Here is a 21,474-nt window from a genome sequence, read left to right as displayed (position 1 = left end):
AACTGACTCCATTCAGTGTTAGGGTGGCTTGTTTCAGGCTTGTTGCACAGATGTAGCATGCGTTTTCTTGCTTTGAGGTTGCTGTGTAGAGTGTCTGAGACAGACTAGGGCTTGGCTGGCGTGTGGATGGAATCTTTTGCGCTCTCAAACGAGAGCTGGTTGATGTGGAGTGTTTGACCTCAGCTCTCTTCTGATTTGACCCCTCAGGAAGGGCCAGGCCAATGAGGAGCCACAGACCAAACAACATCGACGACGGTAACTATGCAACTCCACCGGTTGTTGTATCCCCCACCTCCCCAATCTGTGTGACTTCACCGGCACGGAGGATGATTTTTAGCTCGGTTTTAAAGCAGTACCCGACCAACAGTATAACATGACTTGCTCACTTGCGCCCTTTGGCGGTTCATTTGTCATTCGTGACAAGTTAATCACTGACCAAGGGAGTCACTGACTGCGTAACGTTCGGTTCCTGCTCTCTCACACACGCACACTTCTTCTCGCTCCTCTTTCTTATTTTCTGTCCATCTCTTTCTTTCTTGACTTCTCGTCTCTTATTCTCTCTCCTCTTTTCTCTCTCTTTCACGTACTTAAACTTTTAACCCCCTTGCTTTTTTCTACTCCCGCGCCTTAGGTCGCGCTCCCGTGGCAACACAAGCAGTGGAAGTGAATCCGAAAATTCCACCCGGGAGCATCGTAAAAAGAGGAACCGGTGGGTGGTGATGCTGACTTACAGGAGCTTTACAATAGACTTACCACCATCACACAGTGGACTACTTTCCTAAATGTGGATTATCCCTGCCTGCCATTACTGTATTTATAAGGCCCATACACTTACTATACATGTAATCCCCCTCAAAATATACTACGCATTAGGATTAGGAGTGTCAGTGCGAATGGTAGCATGTCCTTTTATTTTGTCATTTATAACAATTTATAGTATTATTATCTCGTATTGATATTGCTTTCATGAGTCCTGGTTCATGGTATGCGGTACACGGTCAACCGTGTCTGTAGGGACTCACTGTAGGGACTCACTGTAGGGACTCAATGTAGGGACTCACTGTAGGGAGTCAATGTAGGGACTCACTGTAGGGACTCACTGTAGGGACTCACTGTAGGGAGTCAATGTAAGGACTCACTGTAGGGACTCACTGTAGGGAGTCAATTTAGGGACTCACTGTAGGGACTCACTGTAGGGACTCTCTGTAGGGACTCTCTGTAGAAACTCTGTGTGCTTCATGACGACGTGCCTGTGTAGGTCTCGTCAGGAGAATGAGATGGTGGACTCGGGTCCGCAGTGGGAGGCGGTCCTCCGCCGTCAGAAGGAGCGGGCCCAGAACGACCCCGCCCACCGCCGCTCGCGACACCGCTCACGATCGTAAGAGACCCCCCCCACCCCTCCGTCCTCCGTCATCTCTTCAGCCCAAAAAGCCTAATCCTAATCCCATGCGCTCAGACTCCATTTATTTCTGAACAAAGAACAAAAAAGAAAGAACCAAAATAAACCAATCGACGGTGAATATTCACGCAGTATTTCGGGGTTGATTTCTCAGGCGGAGTCCAGATGTCCAGGCTAAAGAACAGCTGTGGAAACACATCCAGTAAGATGACATCCACCATGACTGTGCGAAGAGATCTAATACAGAGCTAGCTGTCCAAAAACAGGCCCCCTGTCGGCACTTGTAACACAGTCTATATGTCTACAGGAAGGAGCTGGTTGACCCATCTGGCCTATCTGAAGAACAGCTGAAGGAGATACCCTATAAGAAAGTAGAGTAAGTAGCCATGGTCCTGGCATGCGTCTTCCATGTTATGGCTCATGTTTGTCATCCCTGCCCAACTCAATTAGATTGTATTCGTAGGAGCACGGTTTGTGTTATAAATCGGTTATTGGTCATCATATGAGGTCTCTCGGCTTCCTACTCCATGGTTTCCTTCCCATCTTTATCTTGTGTTCACACCCAAACAAAGGTGTGCATGGAAAAACAAACCCATTTTCAAATCCGCCCTCTGTGGGGTTGTGTGCCTTCTCTTGTGTGCCAGCCTCTGAGACAGATCCTCGAACTGCCGTTCTGTTGAAATTCCCGCGTGCGACGTCGTTTAGAAACTGTTCTCTCCCTGGTCATTCAGGACCCAAGGGGATCCAATCAAAATCCGCCACTCCCACTCGCCGCGGAGCTTCCGGCAGTACCGGCGCTCCCAGTGTTCTGACGGGGAGAGGTCGGTCCTCTCAGAGGTCAAGTAAGTCCAAGAGCTGATCTGGGATCAGATCTTGTGTTTTTCCCCCACACGACAGTGATAGAAAACCTCATCAATGTCTTTCAGGATTGTTCTGTCCTATGTTGTTCAGCAGTACATCATTGGAAATGTGTTGGAGTTAGTTGGTGGGTGTTGTTGAGTGATTCCTTCCCTGTTACTCTACTGCCAAGCTCTCGGACAGACCTGGTACCTCCTTTAGCCGTCACTCATAACGCTGGTGTTCCCGGATCAAGCTCCACCCCTTCCCAGGTCAGTCTCGTCAACGTCTGTCCCTCCCACCCCGTCAACATACAGATACTTTGCGCGACACACACACAGATTACTCGACACCACACTATAACCTTTATTACACATTTTTAGACGGTAAAAATCTTGTAAGCTCACATTAAAGTAAGCCGCCACGTTTCTCGGCTGTTGTTTCCTAGAAGAAGCACGGCTCCAAAGACAAGCTGTCCGAGATCAGCGAGGTGGAGGTGAAGAGCAGCGTCAAGGTGGTAAAGACGAGCCAGGCTCCCAGGACCAAGACTGAGACGTGACCAGTGGACCGACCTCACGGAGGAGCAGCCTTCTCAACGTGTCAAAGATAAACCCCGGATGTTTTTGGAGGGAAAGAACTGAAGGCGAAATGCTATGAGACCTGTAGCGTATACTGGCTAACCCAGTGCCCCCCCCCCCCCCCCCCCCCCCCCCCCACCCCCACCCCTCTGTGAAGTGCAGTGCCCTTGTGTGTTTGTATAATATGATGGTGCATAGACGACCTTAAAGAGGAAGACCTGGACACTGGATGTCTTGTCGTTCTGGCGACGAAGTGTCTTCACAACGAGATGACGTGGGAAAGCAGACTCTGCTGGGTGGAGATGTAGCCTAAAGTGTACAGGGGCAAACGCAAAAGTTAGCCTAAAGTTGTTTACGACTGTTTTTTGTTTTGTTCAGTCACCTGTTCACGCGCCTCATGCATCGAGAGTCACCGTGTCTTAAGGATAAAAGTCTTCTGTTGTTTTCCGTCATGCCGATGCTCACATGAAGGATAAGGGTCCGTTTAGCAAACACTGGCACAGTGAGGACATCGTGTCTCACAACAGGGTTCCCACCGTCTTGGAAAACGTGGAAAAGCCGGGGAATAAAAAAAACGGCGACGACCAGGCCTGGGGAAAAAGTCGCGAATGTCACTCTCAAATCATGGACATTTCGAAAAACCCTACTTCCTTTTTACGCGTAGGCCAATTATCTGTGGTAACGTGGGAACCCTGTCCTATGCACCCACCCCTCCCAAATTGAGTTGCCCCGTTTTGTCGCTCAGTATTAAAGCTAAGGATTTGGGCTGAAGCTCATCTCTGAGTGGACACTGGGTTCAATAGTTGTTGTCAGGTGTTTACTGTACATGTAATCTCTCTACTGTAGGAAATGTTGCTACTGGAACCCAACTTTTTTTTTGCACATAAATACTGTAATGGTCTCTCTGTCTTTCTCTGCAGTTTAAGAAGAAATTATAGATACTCTAGCTAACACTGTATGGTAAATAAACTGGAATTTCAATTCTTGTCAATAAATGCATTCAATATGTCTTAAATGTTCAAGTGGGATTGGATACTGTTTTTTTTTATTCTGCACTTCATGGATGTAGTTACTTTCTTGTGCACCAACTAAACCACCAGAGGGCAACCAAATGCAATTTTTGTCTACACTCGGCAAATTACCAACAGTTTTGTGACTGGCATTTCCAAAAAAATTGAAAAATAAGTATCTCAAAAACACATTTACTTTTGATTATTAAATCTGCCCTGTAAGGGCGGAGTAATGATAGGCCTGTGCATACGTGTGGGAATTTAAGTGAAGACACATGTATTCCCAACTGAAGTTACACAGAGCAACAGTTTTATATTTCAGTTCACTGTTTGTGTTGAAGGAAGGTTTTTGATCATATGCTCATGTGTTGCCGAGTCACGTACAGCTGGTACTGAGTCAAGAAAAAACGGAACAGAAGGATCCTTGAGATCTTCGAGTTCATCTCTCCACAGAACCTCTGCCGTCACAACAGCTGGCAACATCTGTGACGCCTTCTATTACTTTTCTAAATGTTTGTCGCTGAGCAAAACAAATGGAAGTTGGTGATACAGAGAGCAATACGCATTGTATGTACCATTGATATCAGTTTCCTGATATCAATCAAACCCCCCAAAATGAATACAGTCGATCGTATGATGGGATGAAGGCCAACATCAATAGTGATACTTCCATGTTGGGGCTAGACAAATAATTGTGGGAAATTTAAACGAGTAAAAGATTTGTTAAGAGGATGCTGTGACGAAGGCTGTTGGTCCTCTGGTCATGTCTTGACTCAAGCTGCACGGTCAGATTGGACCAGATGTATGAGTGTGCATAAGAGCTGGTTTTCCCACCACACATCTGCACTGGAGCGAGTCTAGATGTTAACATGTTATGGCAGCATACCGGCACATCGCGCCAAATGCACTCAGTCACCTCTCTCACAGAGGGATAGAAAAAGGACCTCGAAGTGGATTCAGAAACAGTGAAACACAGTGAACAGTGAAAGTTGGATATTTCTCATGACCGGGGACGGGTAAAGAATCGTTTTTTCCGTGAATAGGGTTCACAAACAACTTAAGGGCTGAGTTGCATACTTGCATATTTCTTCTTCTCTTTTTTTGTACACAACATTCGCCTGCAAAATGCATTTTCATGCAGTCGTCATGCCAATGTCGGGGATAGGCCATCCTTACAATGACACAATATCTGGGTCTGCAGATCCCCAAACATCCTGTTTTCTCTGAAAACAACAGCCAGAAGCACTTTGTTTCATGTAAACAGGATGACATCCTTCTCCTTCCTCCCTGTCTGCTTATGGCAAAGGAGGATGCATGTCCTGCAACGATTCAACAACACTATTGGATTAGTGAACGCAGCTCCCTATCGTACATTTAGCAGACTGACCCTCGAAAAAGAGGAATTCAGTGGTGTGTTGTGACCATATAGGATATGACTTGTACTGGGCTGAGACGACAGCATCCGCATGCATGTGTCTGTGGGGTATTAAGAGTATGGTTCTGCCAAAACACACCGCAGGCAGAATCTCTGAAGCCCTGATGCCTTCCGTGTCAGACGTCCTGAACGAGGTGCCCTCGCCATTCCACCACGTTTACTGTACGTGTGTAAGAAACGATCGTGTTTGTCGACCGACACATTTTGAATCGTTGTGAAGACACAACAAGGGTCCACTTTGCTGGGTCAATGACAGTGACTTTCCAACTCTGTGTTCTCTTCAGAAAATCTCTCTTAATTAAAGGCTAAATCAGCTCTGGCCAGTCTGCGAGAGTCAGTTACATGACATTTCAGCAGGCTGCTCCCCAGGTATTTCCTGATCCTGTCTGCTTAGTCTAAAATAACGGTAAGTGATCGAGATTATGTGTTGCCCGTGGACACTCATACAATTTACCAAGGCCCATTAAAGACCGAACCAGAGACTCCATAATTCCATTAGAAGGAGAAAGGTCGTGTATCACGGATACGATACATCGGGTTAGGAAAGTAATGTCCTTTTCTCCTGTGTGTGTGTGCGTGTGTGTACGTGTCTGTGTGCGCGTGTTTTTGTGTGTGTGTGTGTGCGTGCAGCGCTCAGTTGCGCAACACGTTACCAACTGACAAAACAAAAATAACTTGATAAGCAGTTGCCCAATGAAGCACCATCATTTACTATTTTCTTGCAACATCAACACATTTAATGATCGTTCTAGCCTCAGACTATTATTGCCGTCTCAATCATCCAGATGCCAAAACATCCAGTAGTTGGGTGTTTTACAGTGGCAACATTTGTATTGCTCGAGCATATAAGCCTGTATAATTTCCACCATGCCCAGACAAAAGCTTCTCTACATTCCAGCCCCACACTGGAGTCGACCAGTCACAAATTAGGCTTGGCCCAGTCCGTTTGCAACCATACGCTTACACCACAAGCAGGAAGAACAGACCATGTGACAGAAGGAAGTGAGCCTCACTTCCGGAAGTGGGCCTCCCTCCACGAGGCCCTCGACTGACCACAGCGAGGGTCACGGCCGAACACCAGCTCGGTCCTAATCGTGCTTTTTTCATCCGCAGAAGCACGGACGACCAGCCTGTCTAAAGAGGTGTCTCCAGCTGCCCAGGCTCCAGTGCTACAACTTCCTCTTCTTCTGATGTCACTCTAACCACTGACTCTTTTTTTTGGGTGAAACTTGTGGTTGTCTTGTGTGCTGCCCCCTCAATTGGCATCTCACCACGTGTCGTACCACTTTGCTTAGTCTTCCTTTGACCCTCATTGTGCGTTTGTAGCCTTTTGCTATGCACAATGCGGCCCTTTTGCCGCCCATACGGCTACATCATTTAGGGGTTGGAACGCAGGCGTCAAACAGCCTTCCGTAATTGAGGAGAGGTGGTCAAACAACGCTGTGTAATTAACGATTTATTATCGCTTCAATGTGTTTTTTTAGGCTGGCTTTGTTCAACTTCATGTTCATCCCGCTTGTGAGGATTCCACGCTGTTGAGGGTGGCGTGGAAATGTGTGGAGCGCGTGCCAAGAGCGGAGGGAGGGAGAAGGGGTCGGAGAGAGGGAGAAAAAGAGAGGGGCGTTTCGGAGCTGGAGAAGTTGAGGTGATGGGTCCGAAAACAAAGACAGAGAAGGATGGACCTCTCTCGCTGACTCAGCGAAGTCCGTCCAGAACCTGTCTCACAGATGTGAGGAAATAAGACACCCCTGGCCAGCCCCAATTCTCCGTCTGGAAGCAAACACGCATACGCAAACACATTTCAGTCCCGTAGAGGCCAGGCTCGTCCGTGTTCACAAGACACCATTTTCGACAAGACGCTATGACACATTGGCAGAGACGACGACAGGTCCTCAAAATAATTTTGTAAAGTGTGCGGCCACGAAGGCAGTCTGAAAGGGCTATCCTTTGCCAAACATTAGCTTCCCCTTGACTACATTTTCCATGTGATGTTCCAAGTTTTTTTCTCGATTCACACTTGTTAAGAGGACCATTAGAATTCCTCAAGAATGTTTATGAGATGTTTTATACTGTACTAGCTTCACAGATGATAAAGCTCTTGTGAATCAAGTCACCATTATGAGGGTAGATAAACCAGTAAATGTGGCTAAGCTACACATTGGTATCTATGCTCATGTCCATATAGGTTTAGTCTTGCTATGTCCCTGTCATAAAGTAATATATAATAACCACCTAAGTGTATTCACCCCATCGATGTGCATTAGTTACATTCAACTGAGCATGCCTTTCATCTAAAAATCCTCGAAAAATAAGAACACAATTTAACGCTTTCTCTTTTCAAACTTGGCTTGCTGCTGTCTTTGCGTAAGTATCTTTGCAACCGTTTTTTTTTATGATCGATTGAGATTGACTGAAAATGCACCGTTTTTCCCAGCTCATTCATGCAAGGGGAGACTGGAAACGATTCAAAGAGCTTGCGTGTTTATTGAGCTACTGCTAAAAGTGCCAAAAAAGTACATGGGATACTATAAGTGCCTCATTATTAATGTCGAAAAGCTTCATGGTTTCTCACCTAACCATACACACTGGTAAATACAGAATACATCAACAAACTACAACAGATCTGGTTTAAGCTATTCATTTTCTATATACAAAACATACCAAGTCAATGGGATGAAAAACAGAAGGAAATTGAATTATTTATAAAAATCAAGAATAGAGCATGCAATTAGTTAGACTACAAACTGACACAGTAATACCCCAATATTGAGGGGTGACATGGAAGACTAGAGAACACTAACGTGGGCTTTCAAGTTGGTTATATTAGAATCTGACAATTATGAATTAACAGGAAGCAAGGACAAAACTGGAAATACTGACATCTCTTCAATGTTTGAAAACCACTAGAGCCAAAAAAATATGAAATAAGAAGCTTTTTGGTTTAGTTTGTGTTTTGTAACAAAGAAAGCGTCTCAATTAATTTACAAAATCATTCAGAAAAGACATCAATGAAAAAGATTGTTCTTCTGTGTGTTATGTGATGCTACATGTTTGCCTTGTTTGGAAAATGCTTCTTTTTTTATTTTATTTTCAAACAAGATTATACTTGTCAGTCTCGCATCAATTTCTCTTTCATGACTATGCTATAACGAGCTGGTGAAAGACCCCAAACCCGCCAAGGCTGGGACTTACTCACACGGCCGATGGGCTGTCTGGCCAGTTCACAAGAACACTTTTCTTGCCTGAACTTATTCCAAGCAACTTGAAGCTAACTCTGCAAATGACAGTACTGTGGACTCTAACGACGTCCTTTGATCATGTCATTGCTTTGTCATTAGTGTGCGTTACTTTGCATATATATATACTGTCTATTGAGAAAGGGAATGCACTCTTGGTTTGAGATTGTCTATCAAAATGCACAAACTCAAAAGCAAACGGCATTTTTTAAAAGTGACATGTGCTGGGTGCTATATCTTCCCTTTCTACACGACGAGTTAAAGGGAAACTAGTGTTCAAAGATTGCAGTTTTGTGATTGCTCCCCTCAACATGATGTATTCGGATAATCATGTCACGTGATCCTTTCCTTTATTTCAAATATCTACCGTGATCGTTTTTGTTTTTCCCCCTCTTCAATTTACCTTTCTACAAATCCAATGAGAAAGCCGCACAGAAAACCACAAAAAAAAAGGTAAATCCAGGCCAAGTTACAACAACCAGACGACAAGAGAACCCACACCTTCTTAGAATGTGAAAATATAGAATAAAAACCCATCTCAGCTACCTTACCAAGGAGGAGATTAAAGTCCAAAATAGCACCATTCATCAGTGTCTCAAATCCGTGGCAGCATCTCGATCACTTACCACAAGGAAACAATGCATTTCTACAGCTACTTCTATACATCACAGCGTACATGTTCTACATATGGTTTTAATTACGGGCCACGCAAACGCCTGACCCTAACAAAGCATACCTACTCTGGGGGGGGGGGAAATAAATTGGGAAAAAGACAAGCACATGAAAATAAAGCATAAACTACCAAGCATTTAGTACCTAAATGGGAAGAAAAAAACAGGGACTCTGAGCCTCAGTAAATACTGTATTGTGTGAAATATACGTAGACCGTGTCACTGGTGTCAGCGGCCTAAATAAATGAACATTTCGAGAGGTTGAGTACCTCTGGAAAACAAAAGACGGCTGACTGGGTCGTCAGGAATACTGGACTGGATTTTCTGCATGATTGCACCTGTGAGTAAACCACTCGAAACCGTAAAGCGAGAACGGCACTGTTTCGTACGAGGCTGCACAGCCGGAACTAGGAGTGAACGTACAGTAAAAAGAGAGAGAGAAGGATGGTTGAGTTGTTAGAGTGTGTTTTGTGGAGAAGTGGAAGACATGCTGCTGCAAGTTGCTTAGCCCCCCCCCCCCCTCCCGAGGCAACATCTGCGGAGGTTGTCAGCACAGAGCGGTGGGTCCATCTCTACATTACTGCTGTGTGTCACATCTGGCTTTTCCTCCCCTCCCCCGGATAACAAACATATCAACAAGGCTTAGAGTCCCATATGTATTCTAACATGTTAACAAGAATGATCATCACACAGACAGGAACACTTCCCCAGTCATGTCATGATCTTATCTAACCCTAAGCCCCCCCCCCCCCCCCCCCCCCCAAAAAAAAAAAAACTAAAAACTAAACAAAACACACCAAACAAAAGGATATACTCGATTACAGAAATAAAAGTATGTCGACTTCCTCTTTTCCATTTGATCTTTGCAGTGAGAGCGTGCGTCTCCCAGGCCAAAGTGAAGGAACTGGGAGTTCCACAAGAGTTCCCATTGGATCCGGCGGCCCGAGTGATCCTGCAGTCGTCTCTGGCAATGCAAACGAGAACACAGAAACGTGTTAGGCGAGAGTGAAACCTTGTGAAATACATATCCTTGCGCAATATTTGAACACATAGCCAGGTGGCTATGTGGAAAGTATAATAATCTTGACCGTGATTGAATACATGTTCAGCATGCAGACATGATTGTAACTTCTAAAACCATAATTAATAGTGCTGGAACTCTGATAACCATATTTGTCTTTGGACAATCTATGAAGTCATGGAACATATAACCAAACGATTTTTCTGTCCGTTCACTCAGTATGAAGCTTCGATTAATTCTCTGAGAAGAGTCTGTTACCTCAGGGACACCTCCATTGACTGTTGATTACAATCCAGCCGTTAAGCCCATACCTGTGAGGGAGGTGAAATAAAGACAAAAAGGTCTGTTTTCACATTAAATGGGACTCAAGCTAAAGAACATTGTTCAAGACGCTTAGTCATAGTGTGCTTAGCCCCCTCATTTATGCAAAACATTGAAAACAATTTGTGGAGCAAATAAAAGCATCTGACCAAGGAGACTATATTACAACTAGCACAAAACGTGCAGAAATAGACCCTTATTTTACAGGGTATACTATTCAAGTAAACACACATACATTCAGCATGAGTCATTACAGTAGAGTCTGCCACCTGCTAAAAGCAGTGTGTATTCCACATCCCTGACTGTAGATGGGAAGGCCTCCAGCAACAGTCGAATGAGGTCACATTTTTCCTCACGTCAGACCGCCACACTGAGCGTGCCTGAACCCTCTGAACCCACAACCAGAGACGGATCCTAGGGCCCCGCCTCCACTGACTCTGCCCCGGCTGAACTCCACAGCACTGGATGGAGGAAGGCTGCAGCCTACCTTAGTGGTCTAGAGCACTGCATTACTGCTGCTCAAGGTTCTGATAGGACCACTGCAGCACTGCAAGTGCCTCGGATTGGATGAAACAACTACAGCTGACTCCAATTGGTCCTGCTGGTTTAGTGAGCTCATTCTGCTGCTTTGAGAACAGCTTATTCTATAACATGTTATTAGCTTTGCTATTGACAATGAGGGATACAATTGTAACAATCAACCATGGTGTGTCCGTTCAGAATGAGCAGTCCGTGTTCTTTCTATGCATCTGCATTGAGGTTGTGTGAGGCAATGTTGAGGTTATCTGAGGATAAACAATGAACCAACGACTGTACAGCTTGCAGCATACACGACACAATAAAACTTATGTCTTTTAATACAAAAGTCTGTGGCATGCCAATATAGAATCTAGGACATTTTTATCACATGCAGCACAACTGGTCTTTGCTAGGCTGTGTCAAATCTCACCATGATCCTCAGCAAACGGAGCTTTTTTTTTTTTTTTTTTTTTTACTGCGGTGTCTCGTCGTCGGAGCAGTTTGGAACCGCTGCAAAAAGAAGGAATCCGATGTTTATTAGTCGGACAATGGACGTGGTGTACAGTACATTATCATCTGGCTAACGTTTGCTAAATTAAATGGATGCACCGGTGCTTCTCTGATGCATTTTCTGCAGACAAAGCACGATTCGCCTGACTCCCTGGATCTAAATATAGATCCGTGCTGTCTGTCCGCGATCCCGAACTGGTGTAAGTTAATGGTTGGGATTCAGCCTAATTTGCCATCAAGCATTTCGTTATACCGTCTCTAGTATGTCACATGCTGCAAAGTCTCAGTCCCTGTCTGACAAAGCAGAAAGATTAGCTGGTACATTCATTCAACGACTTAAAAAGGGTGGACTTAACTGCTAGCCTTGCTGTCCTAGCTATAGCGACTACCAAGCTCCTAAGCCAAATATGCAGGCTGACTAGCAAAATAGCTTTGTTGGGTGGTTTGCAATTACCTTTTTGTCCAACGTTAACTATAAAGCTAGCTAAACTGCAATTAAACAAACAAATGCGGTCCATGCTGAGCATGAGGTCACAATAATAAAGCGTCTGCTAAATGAATAAATGTAATTTGCCACTAGTGCTAGGGATGTGAACACAAATTAGCATAGCTAACTGCTAGCTTGCTACGCTTGATTAACAAACAAGCAAACTGTATGCAATGAATGGAAACAGCTGACTTGTGTAGGTCATAGTGGCTTGCTAAATAGCGAACTAGCCAGCCATTACATTAGCTACTTACAGATCGTCCCGTTCCACTAGTCTCTATTGCTGGTGAACTTGCCAGCTAGAAGAGCGCTCGCTGAAGTTAAAAAAATTACTGCAATGAAGTCGTGCTGAGCAACAGCATTTAGGATGACTAAAAATAAAAGCAGCCTTGTGTCTCTCCAAGGCTGTGTTTAACAGACTGTTACAGTCTCTGCGACTTGGTAAAGACCTAGAATCTTAACAATGAGCTAATACGAAAGGTTTTTTGGACCGGGGCCAAGCCCCCCATTAGAACTGCGGTAGCTACAGCCAGACAACTGACTCTGTGCAGTCCGCAGTAACTCAAGGTCCTCCTGTCTGGGTTGATAGAACCGTGTCCACCAATCCGATTTTAGGCGGGGGGAGCTAGCCCTCTGGGCATTGGCTACGTGCGATTAGTATTCCCGTTCCATGCTTGCGTTGAATACCGGCGATGTAGGAGCAAGTGGTCCTCTGTGACATCTAGTGGTTTTACATTAGAATGGCATATGGTCCAAATAAAATAATAGAAACCTACATTGAATCTATTTATTTTTTTATTATTTAGTGGCCCCTTTCATTTTAAGATGGGAACCAGCAAAGATAACATTCTGGCTAGCCCCCTGCGCATTCACTTAAGGGTTGGTTCACTCTGACTTCAACCATGTTTTTCTTTGATATAGGCCTAACCTTGGTCAATGCTGCATTCAGCATCCAGAATTGTGACAGTACACATTTTCCAAAGGGGTACATGAGTATGAAATTCAGGTATATAAGGTATGGAGAACAAATTAAACAAATGATTCATAAAGGTGTCTGAGATGTGTGAGTGATTGTACCTGCAGAATAGAAGGGTGGCAGGATAAAAAGTCAGACAAAGTCAAATAAATCACACCAAAACATATGAGAGCCTGTATATTTACTGAATTTTTCTGCAAAATACAAATACCAGATTTCCAATACAGGAAAATACATTTGATTTCTTACAGCTGCGACAGAGGTGAACTTCCAATGAGAAACATTTTGTCTTCAAGTGGCGACAAAGGCCAGCTTATGCCGCTTGGAGCCTCTTAATTTCAAAACATTTACTTCAAATTTCCCAGTCACTAGCAAAAATAAAAGCCCAATCCCTTGATGGTTAGTGTTTTCATGTTAAATAAGGAAAACAAATAATACAGGGGCCACTCAAACCTTATTGTTCATGGACCTTTATCTTTAGAGGGGCAAAGTTATACTATTCTCATGAACACAGAGTTTGGAACTGATCAGAAAGTTTGTATTGTGGGTCAATTTGAAGTACAGGTAGATTGCAGACTTTACAGCACAGACACATTCTAATAAGGGAGAATACAATACAAGGAAAGAGAGTTGCTCTGACCAGTGGATGAGCAGGATCAACATGCCATGGTTAGTCTATAACCCATTTGCTCCAGGTTCCCAACTCAATACTTGAACTACCCAGAATAGTGGCCTCCAACCAGGGTCCCAGAACCCCATAGAGAGGCTCATGTCCAGCCCTCCTGATTGACCTCATCACAGATTCCTGTGGTTGGTCAGAAACCTACAAAAGGGTTGCTCTCCAGGACTATGGTGTGAGAAACAAACCCCTTGTTCATTTGAGAGAGGATGGGAAGTCAAGTAGAATGAGACATTTTCGGGGCTCTGCCCTTTTGCACATACATTATCATGGTATTGCAGCCTGGCAAAGAACAAAAATGACTTTCAAAGTCATAAGTGATGCTTTTGGGTTCACTTTTTGTCTTTGCAAAACGTTCAAATGACAACAACCACAGTACAACTGTAGTAAGGAGATAGGCAGCTGTCCAGCCACTGCTCAGATAAACCAAAGTCTCAGAATAGAACAATTCAAATTTTAAAAAGTAAAAATCTCCATGAAAAACATTATAGCTTGTGATATAGTGCACACAACATCTGGACTGAAACACAACTCTAAGTAGTTGGGGAAATGTTCAAAGCAGGATTTAGCCCAGGGGGTGCGGCTGGGGGTTTGAGCTTCAAATATACAGCATCTCGACCAAAATATTCAAAATAGACACCACCCAGCCATATCTTACACCTGTGTAAAACAATTTTTACAGCCTCTGTATGCTGCTCATCATTCCTTATGTCCATGTGCCTACAGCAGGTCTGGCTAGCAGACTACAATATGACAGACTAGAGCCTGGATCCAGTTTCTACCCGCTGCTATGGAGTGTAGCTTGGCGTGAATCTCATGTTGTTCTAATGGGGGTTAAACAGCTTAAGGCACTGGTTCGTCATGGTATACTGATACAGTATGTGAAAAGAACTTTGCGTGTTTTTTATGTCAATGGAGAGGTACAGCAACCATGATTGTTGTGGTTCTTTAAGACACATTCCTAGTGTCAAATTGTATCAATGTTTTATCCTGGGACATGGGGGGGGGATTAAAAGTTAATCTATGGCAGGTAAGTGCTATCTTGATCATTTGAGGCTACATAAAAAAGATGTCTATCCTAGACAGCCCTGTTATGTGAGACTACAGAGAATTGTAACCACAGCAGCGGGACCGAACCCAGGACTAGCCCCCCGACCAGAAGTCCTGCAGAATTACTGTAGAAATGCACCCTTAATGTGATCATTAATCTCACATGGGCCTGTTGATCAATTTAGACAGTTTTTTTTTAAGGATACGTTCAAAGTATTCAAACAGGGTTATAAATGTATAAATGTACACTACCTGCTTGTGTACTGTAGAGTGACTACTCTAAGCAAAGGTCTACTGCCTTTTGGCTAAACAAGAATATTTGATAGAAAAGAATGTGCACCAGCACTTACAGAACTTTTGCTATTTTGAAAAACAACTGTTTTGACATTATTAAATAGACTTAAAAGGGCTAGAGGCATCCTTAATTTCAAATACATTCAAAATCCTCTTCAAATTAATATATATAATTAGGTAGGAATATACTCTTTTTTTTTTTTACATTTCACTATAAAGAGACGTCACGTATTTGTGCAGCAAAGCATCCAATTTCCATCTGTTTATATGGCTCTGCTTGCTCACACTGGCAGATCTAGGAAAAACACACACACTGGCTCATTCTATTCTTTACAAAGCCAAACATGCTTTGCTTGAGTAAAACTGTTCATTTGGAAGAGTGGAGTTCAATGCAGCCCCCTTTTCACTCCGCTAACATGGCATTGACCAAATTCATGGGCTTCTTTCCTTCAAGTGGAACATTCTATTTGTCCTGGGGTTCACTTTTCTGCTACCTGTGGCATACGCCTCTGTTCTTCTCCCTCACGCTCTCACCATCTTTCTTTCTTGATTTCTTTCTCTCTCTGGCTCTCTTTCTTTCTTCCTTTCTTCTTCCCTCCCTTTCTCTCTCTCTCTCTCTCTTTCTCTCTATCTCTCTCTCTTTCTTTCCTTCTCTAACCGTCGCCCTGCCAATCTCCCCTTTCTATATATTTATATTTACATAAATACGTTGAACCTGCAACACAGCATGGATTGTGGTGAGCATACATACAGCTGCAATTCAACCAGGACAGCAGACTGAAACACCTGGGTTGTTAACAAGAACTATACAAGTACTATCTCAGTATTACATTAGCACTTCACCTTGCTCTCATGTCCTATGTCACACTAGGCCGTAACAATTTTTTTTTCTATTTTTTTTTTTACTCACCAGTAGCTTTGAGTACCAGACTTATTTCCTCACATCCTTGTTACTGTAGTTGACCTAGATTTTGCACATGTACAAATGTGCATATTTATGTACTTATATTCCCTAACACACACACGCACACGGTACAAGCAATACACGTCCCGCCCCCCCCGTCCCAAACCCTTCCTCACTCGCCACCCACTGTGTATGGGTAGATCTCAACTGAGCCCCTGTTGTTCATGTCATGGACTACATTTGGCCAGAGCTACTACAGTATACAGTATTAAAAACACGCTGTCATTTCACTTAACGCTACTTTCCATCCCCCTATCCAGTATATGTCGCTGTTATACCTATAGCACTCACTCAGCACAAGAATAATATAATCATAATAACACTATGCGGTAACACTATAGACAGACCCCTCCCCCCCTGTGGCTTTCCTGCCTAAGGGGTGGGATTAATCATGTAGCCCAGCCTTCTGATAGGCGCATGCGTTTGACCGACGGGCTGTGGCGCTCATCCTGATTGGACAGGGGTCGGAGCAGGAAGTTGTCGTTGCCACGGTGGTCCTCGCGGTCGTCGCTGCCGTCGTACGAGCTCCCGCAGCTGGACACGCTGTCGCCCGGGGAACGGCCGGCTTCCGCCTGGCCCCGGTTGTTTGGGTAGCCCATCGTGGACACGCCCCCGAGGCCCCCGCCCACCATCCCCATACCCCTGTCCCTGGGAGGGGAGGCGGGCTCCGATTTGATGTGGAGGTTCTGATGACCGGACGAGAGGTTGAGGTTGGAATTCTGGCACAGGTTCCTGGATGAGGAGAAGAGGGGAGAGACAGTCAGAGACAGAGAAAGGAATGGACACAGACAGACAGACAGACAGACAGACAGAGACAGACAGACAAATAGATGGACAGACAGACAGGCCGACAGGCCGACAGGGAGGCAGGAAGGTAGACCACACACACGGAGCATGACAGTTCTGCTCACCCCATGTGTCCTAGCGTAGAGTGTTGAAGGCCCTGCAGCTGTTGCTGTTGCCAGCCGGTGACTGACCCCAGGTGAAGAGAGCCAGAACCCCCGAAGCCTGTCAGGGAGGACAGATCACTGCCCAGGGAGTACTCTGCACACAGACAAGGGAGGGGGGTGGGGGGGGTCAGAGGTCAGACATCGGGCCGTGGCTCACAAACGGCAAACTGCGTGACGTCCATAATTGTAGTTCCCCTGCTGTACCCACCTGTGCCATAGGAGGTGGAGAGGGCAGAAGGGTACCCGCCCATTCCCTGCCCGGGCAGAGTGGGGGTTGCTATGGACACCACCGGAGAGGCCAAAGTCTGGGCGGTCTGGGAGTGATTTATTCTCTGATTCTAGAAGAAGGGTCGTCAACAAAACCGTTAAAACGAATCAGGATTCAGCCCGGCACAATGGTGACAAACGTCCATTAGGAACACACAACTATGAAGGTCCACCTACATCTCTCATGTCAACTACTCACCAGCATTAGGTCAAAATCCTCACACTGGTAGCATTGAGCAAGAGGGAACACATTTATGTTAGTCTATGTGGAGATCTGCGTTTAGGCCTTAATGGATCTACACAGCAGTACAAACACATCTATCTATATGGAGGTGTACGGGGAGTCATGAACCACATGGGAGGGGACAGGAAGGGGAGACACTATGCCAGGGGGAGACTGGAGGGGAGGGGGAGAGAAGGGGGAAGAGGGGTGGAACGCCAACGAAGGAGAGATCAAGGGTACGGCTCAATCGGGGGATTACCAAGTGAGGAGTGAGAGGCAGAGAAGGAGAGAGAGAGAGAGAGAGAGAGAAAGAAAGAGAGAGAGAGAGAGAGGTAGAGAGAGAGAGAGAGAGAGAGAGAGAGAGAGAGAGAGAGAGAGAGAGAGAGAGAGAGAGAAAGAGAGAGAGAGAGAGACAGAGAAAGAGAGAGAGAGAGAGAGAGAGAGAGAGAGAGAGACAGACAGAAAGCGAGCACTCACGATGGAGGGCATGTTGTTATTCTTGTTGCTGGGGGGCATCAGGGTGCGCAGGTCCGGCTTGCGGTTCATGCTCAGGGACATGGGGGGTGGAGTCTTAGCCTGCATCCCTTTGGACATGCCCCCAGGAGAGCCCATCAGTACTGGGGAGCCGCAGTGGTTACTATAGCTAACGGTACCTGGCCAATGAGGAGAAGAGGTTCAAGGTTACGTCGATTTCTACGTTGGATCGACTCCGATGAAGATGCAAAGATACTGTACAAATCTGCTGTGCTCGACATGATGTATTAGATATAATCTTACCAGCACTGGAAACCACAGTGTTAGAAAGCTCTGATCCCATCAAACCTGTTACAAGAGAGAATAGTTTTTTGAAGGATAGGCGCGCTCTGCTTCCAAAATAAAAGGCGATTTCGGGTGCGAGTGAAAAAAGACTAATAACTTAAAGTCGAAAGAAAACGCACTCTCAAGCTGGCTCGTTACTTCTTGCCACACGCGTCTGTCATCCTAATAAACTGGTCAAAAGAAGCAACGAGCAAGCTTGACAGTACGTTTTTTTTCCGACTTTAAACAAGAGAGAAGAGAGCATGAAAACAGTGTGTGAGTGGGGTGTGTGTGTGTGTGTCTACTTGTGTACCTGGGTCCATACCTGCATTTCCTGCACTGGGGGGTCGGTGTGTGTGTGTGGGTCCAGGCGACATGCTGTTCCTCTGCAGGGAGGAGTGTGTGAGGGGGAGTAGGTTGTGGTTCCCCAAGGACCCCCCCACCCCGGGGTGTGAGTAAAGCAGTCCGCTGGGGTTATTGGCTTGGATGGACAATCCCATGTCGTAGTTTGAGGGAGGGAGGGCCTGTTTGCGCGGACAAAAACGGATACGATAGCAATTAGCACCGGGAGAGAGCTGTGGCGGGGGAGAGAGGGGGGGGGGGGGGTCATCCGGTTCAGAACGCAAAGATGGCCGCCGGCGTGGACTTACACACAGTCTCTGTCGGCTGATGATGAGGTCGATGTCTTCGTTGATCTTGCGGTATTTGTCCTCCGACTCGGGGCTCTGGCCGGCAGAGTCGTCCGCCTCGATGTCGGGGCTGTCGCAGCCGTTTAGGCCCTTCTTCCTGAGGGTCTGACAGAGAGGGGAGACAGACAGAGGCCACGTTTACCACCGAGCGTCAATGGCGCGGTCCCAACGCGCGGCTCCTTTCCGACACAAGGGGGCGCCATCTGTACAGAAATACTCGACTTCATCAGGTCGATTTTGCTTCAGCAGCACATATGCAAAAGAGTCAGATCAACTTTTTTTTTTTTTTTTTACTATACACGACCCCCGTTACTGTAGGTGTAGTCACAGTGCCCTACAGGGCTTGGAGACAGCCATCGTAGGCTACCCACACCCGTCTACGAGACGGTGGGTCCTTTCCTTTGCTGTGGTGAGGGCTTCAAGAGGGGAGAGAGGCAGGCAACACATCGAGGTGTGGGCGTTTGAGCGTGCGGGTGCCACACCGTAGGCGCCTTTGCTCTCACCCTGACCCACCTCAGCACTTTACACGGGGGGCAGTCCAATCACTGGACCACTGCAACACACACACACACGTACGCAAACACACACACGCACACACACATACAGTGGTTGGCTCAGTCCAGTTATCCCACTCATCCTAGTCATGCCCACCTGTTACTGGTCGACATGGGGAGGGGGGGGAGGGGCAGGGCCCAGATTCAGCCAATAGCCGCACAAGGTCTGCGGGATGGCCGTAGAAGGCTATTTTTTGCTCATGTGGCACCGACTGCGCCCCCTCACCCCCCCCGCCCCCCCCTCCCCCACTCCACCCCCCAAGTCAATCTGACCCATTGCCGACAGTCCTTGTTGTTTTCTCTCTAATATCCATATTAATTATACACGCACACACTGACACATCCAGACACACTGTACATCACACGCCCGCTACCCTTTTACAACAAAGTCTGGCATTTTCTACAGCCTTCTTTAGGTCCACGCGTATACTGCTATGCTGATAATGAACAGCTGGAGTGGCTCAAGAGGGTAACCTTGAGGAAGTGTGTGTGTATGCGCGCGTGTGTGTGTGGTGTGAAAGGTAAGGGTAAGGCAGGTGGTTGGGGACAGCTGACTGAAGGCACTCAAGCCTTGAAGGAAAACAGCTGAATGAGAGAGAGAGAGGGCAGAGACAGAGACAGAGAGAGACGGAGAGACAGAGAGAGACAGAGAGAGACAGAGACAGAGAGACAGAGAGACAGAGACAGAGACAGAGAGAGAGAGAGAGAGAGAGAGAGAGAGAGAGAGAGAGAGAGAGAGAGAGAGAGAGAGAGAGAGAGAGAGAGAGGAAGCAGATTTCTCTCTCCCACCAACCGTCTCGGATCGAGAGGATCCCTCACTGAAATGCTCCTCCCAAGGTTTCTACCATGTTGCTCTCTGATCTTTTCCTGGACGTTTTTTTTTGTTCTTCTTCTCTGTGCCCTCCTCGGGGGATTTTAGGTTGGCGTAGGTGCGGGTCCATGGACATCTGTGAAGCCTCTGTGATACCGCTTGTATAAAATAAAAAAAAGGCTACTCAAATCCAATTGGATTGGAGCTCATCCGCACAGTTCGACAGAAGTACCCCTCCCTAAGCTGTCTACACCTCTACTCAGACATATCCCTCTGCTTTCATCTTTGCTCAATTTCGTAGCCACATAACCACAACCGCCACATGAAGGCTATAACTAAGGTGTGTGCTGGGTGTGCACCTATTTCACTTAAAGCGTACGTGGGGATATGTGTGTGTGTGTGTGTGTGTGTGTGTGTATTTTCATGTACTTGCATGCGAGTGGGTGCTGCCTCTACAAGGGCAAAGCGAGGGGCGTCACTTGTTCTGTGTGTGCCAAGGAACATGGCCTGCAACCCTCACACCATTCCACCACGACTGCCCTGAAAGGAACACCATTCCTGACGAATGTCCACATCCCTCCTCCCACCAACCACACAGCGGGGGCCATGGCCGCCGAAGAGAAAGGGCACCTTAGAGTTGAGCTCAACGTTTGGATTGGATTTTTTTGGAACAACTGCACAAATAAATACATTGCGCGTATCCCTTGCAGTACACGAAAACATTTTATGATTTTGGAACGTATCGAGATCGATCATTTCCAGAATCGGATCGCTGGTTCATGTGGGCCCATTCAAAAATAACTAAAAGTGTCCAACAACATCAAGAACTCCCAGTGAAATATGTCCCACTAGGCCCAGAAAAATATCCACGAAGCCTAACAACGTACAACCTTTTATAAAAAGAATACACTGAGCTTCTTAACGAATCTGGGAAACCCGGCCAATAGAGTTTTGAGAAGATTGTAGCAATAACGTTGCCATAATGTTTTGTGTCTACCTAATCGATTTTGGCGTACAAGTTAACTCAGCAAAATAAATACATCCCATAATACACTGGAATCTAAACATGTGACAGTCATTTTTTAGTCATTTTAGTCATTTTAGTCAGCCAGACAGGGCAGAGAGAGAAGGGAAGAGGAGGAGAGAGGAGAGAGATGTTCTGGTAACTCAACTCAGTTTCTTGGCCTTTCTTCTC

At 45.9% G+C, this 21,474-nt stretch overlaps 2 protein-coding genes and 1 long non-coding RNA gene across 3 annotated transcripts in view; 1 reads left to right on the top strand and 2 right to left on the bottom strand.

The window, feature by feature from the left end:
* Positions 1–9,266, top strand: part of epb41l4a (erythrocyte membrane protein band 4.1 like 4A) — a 39,065-nt gene extending 29,799 nt beyond the window's left edge. The window contains exons 17-24 of the mRNA XM_047014988.1: positions 208–255; positions 632–709; positions 1,259–1,378; positions 1,554–1,601; positions 1,707–1,775; positions 2,131–2,241; positions 2,430–2,508; positions 2,685–9,266. Coding sequence (XP_046870944.1) covers positions 208–255; positions 632–709; positions 1,259–1,378; positions 1,554–1,601; positions 1,707–1,775; positions 2,131–2,241; positions 2,430–2,508; positions 2,685–2,795 — 664 coding nt within the window. The 3' untranslated portion in view covers positions 2,796–9,266. The remainder of the gene's footprint in view (positions 1–207; positions 256–631; positions 710–1,258; positions 1,379–1,553; positions 1,602–1,706; positions 1,776–2,130; positions 2,242–2,429; positions 2,509–2,684) is intronic.
* A 542-nt stretch (positions 9,267–9,808) lies between these two features.
* Positions 9,809–12,622, bottom strand: LOC124463216. Its single transcript, XR_006955539.1, has 4 exons — positions 12,279–12,622; positions 11,458–11,537; positions 10,446–10,498; positions 9,809–10,130 (listed from the first exon to the last, which is right to left on the bottom strand). It is a non-coding gene; the product is annotated as an uncharacterized LOC124463216 (long non-coding RNA).
* Positions 12,623–13,166: 544 nt separating this feature from the next.
* Positions 13,167–19,038, bottom strand: mef2ca (myocyte enhancer factor 2ca). The gene is made up of 7 exons (XM_047015010.1): positions 18,876–19,038; positions 18,551–18,749; positions 18,205–18,249; positions 17,905–18,080; positions 17,146–17,275; positions 16,899–17,031; positions 13,167–16,719 (listed from the first exon to the last, which is right to left on the bottom strand). The coding sequence occupies exons 2-7, from the start codon at positions 18,723–18,725 to the stop codon at positions 16,377–16,379; spliced, it is 1,002 nt and encodes a 333-aa protein (XP_046870966.1). The 5' UTR covers positions 18,726–18,749; positions 18,876–19,038; the 3' UTR covers positions 13,167–16,376.
* Positions 19,039–21,474: the final 2,436 nt, after the last annotated feature.

This window comes from Hypomesus transpacificus, unplaced genomic scaffold (genome assembly GCF_021917145.1).
Source record: "Hypomesus transpacificus isolate Combined female unplaced genomic scaffold, fHypTra1 scaffold_27, whole genome shotgun sequence".
NCBI classification, from domain to species: Eukaryota; Metazoa; Chordata; class Actinopteri; order Osmeriformes; family Osmeridae; genus Hypomesus; species Hypomesus transpacificus.
This window is presented reverse-complemented; position numbering and strand designations above follow the sequence as displayed.

Bases quoted from the DNA above. Each gene is read 5' to 3' on its own strand.
- mef2ca (XM_047015010.1), bottom strand. From the start codon at position 18,725: ATGGGATTGTCCATCCAAGCCAATAACCCCAGCGGACTGCTTTACTCA. The intron at 18,081-18,204 runs GTAAGATTATAT...CTCATTGGCCAG, and splicing joins CACTGTGGTTTCCAGTGCTG to GTACCGTTAGCTATAGTAAC. The intron at 17,032-17,145 runs GTGGGTACAGCA...GTCTGTGTGCAG, and splicing joins CTCCACCTCCTATGGCACAG to AGTACTCCCTGGGCAGTGAT.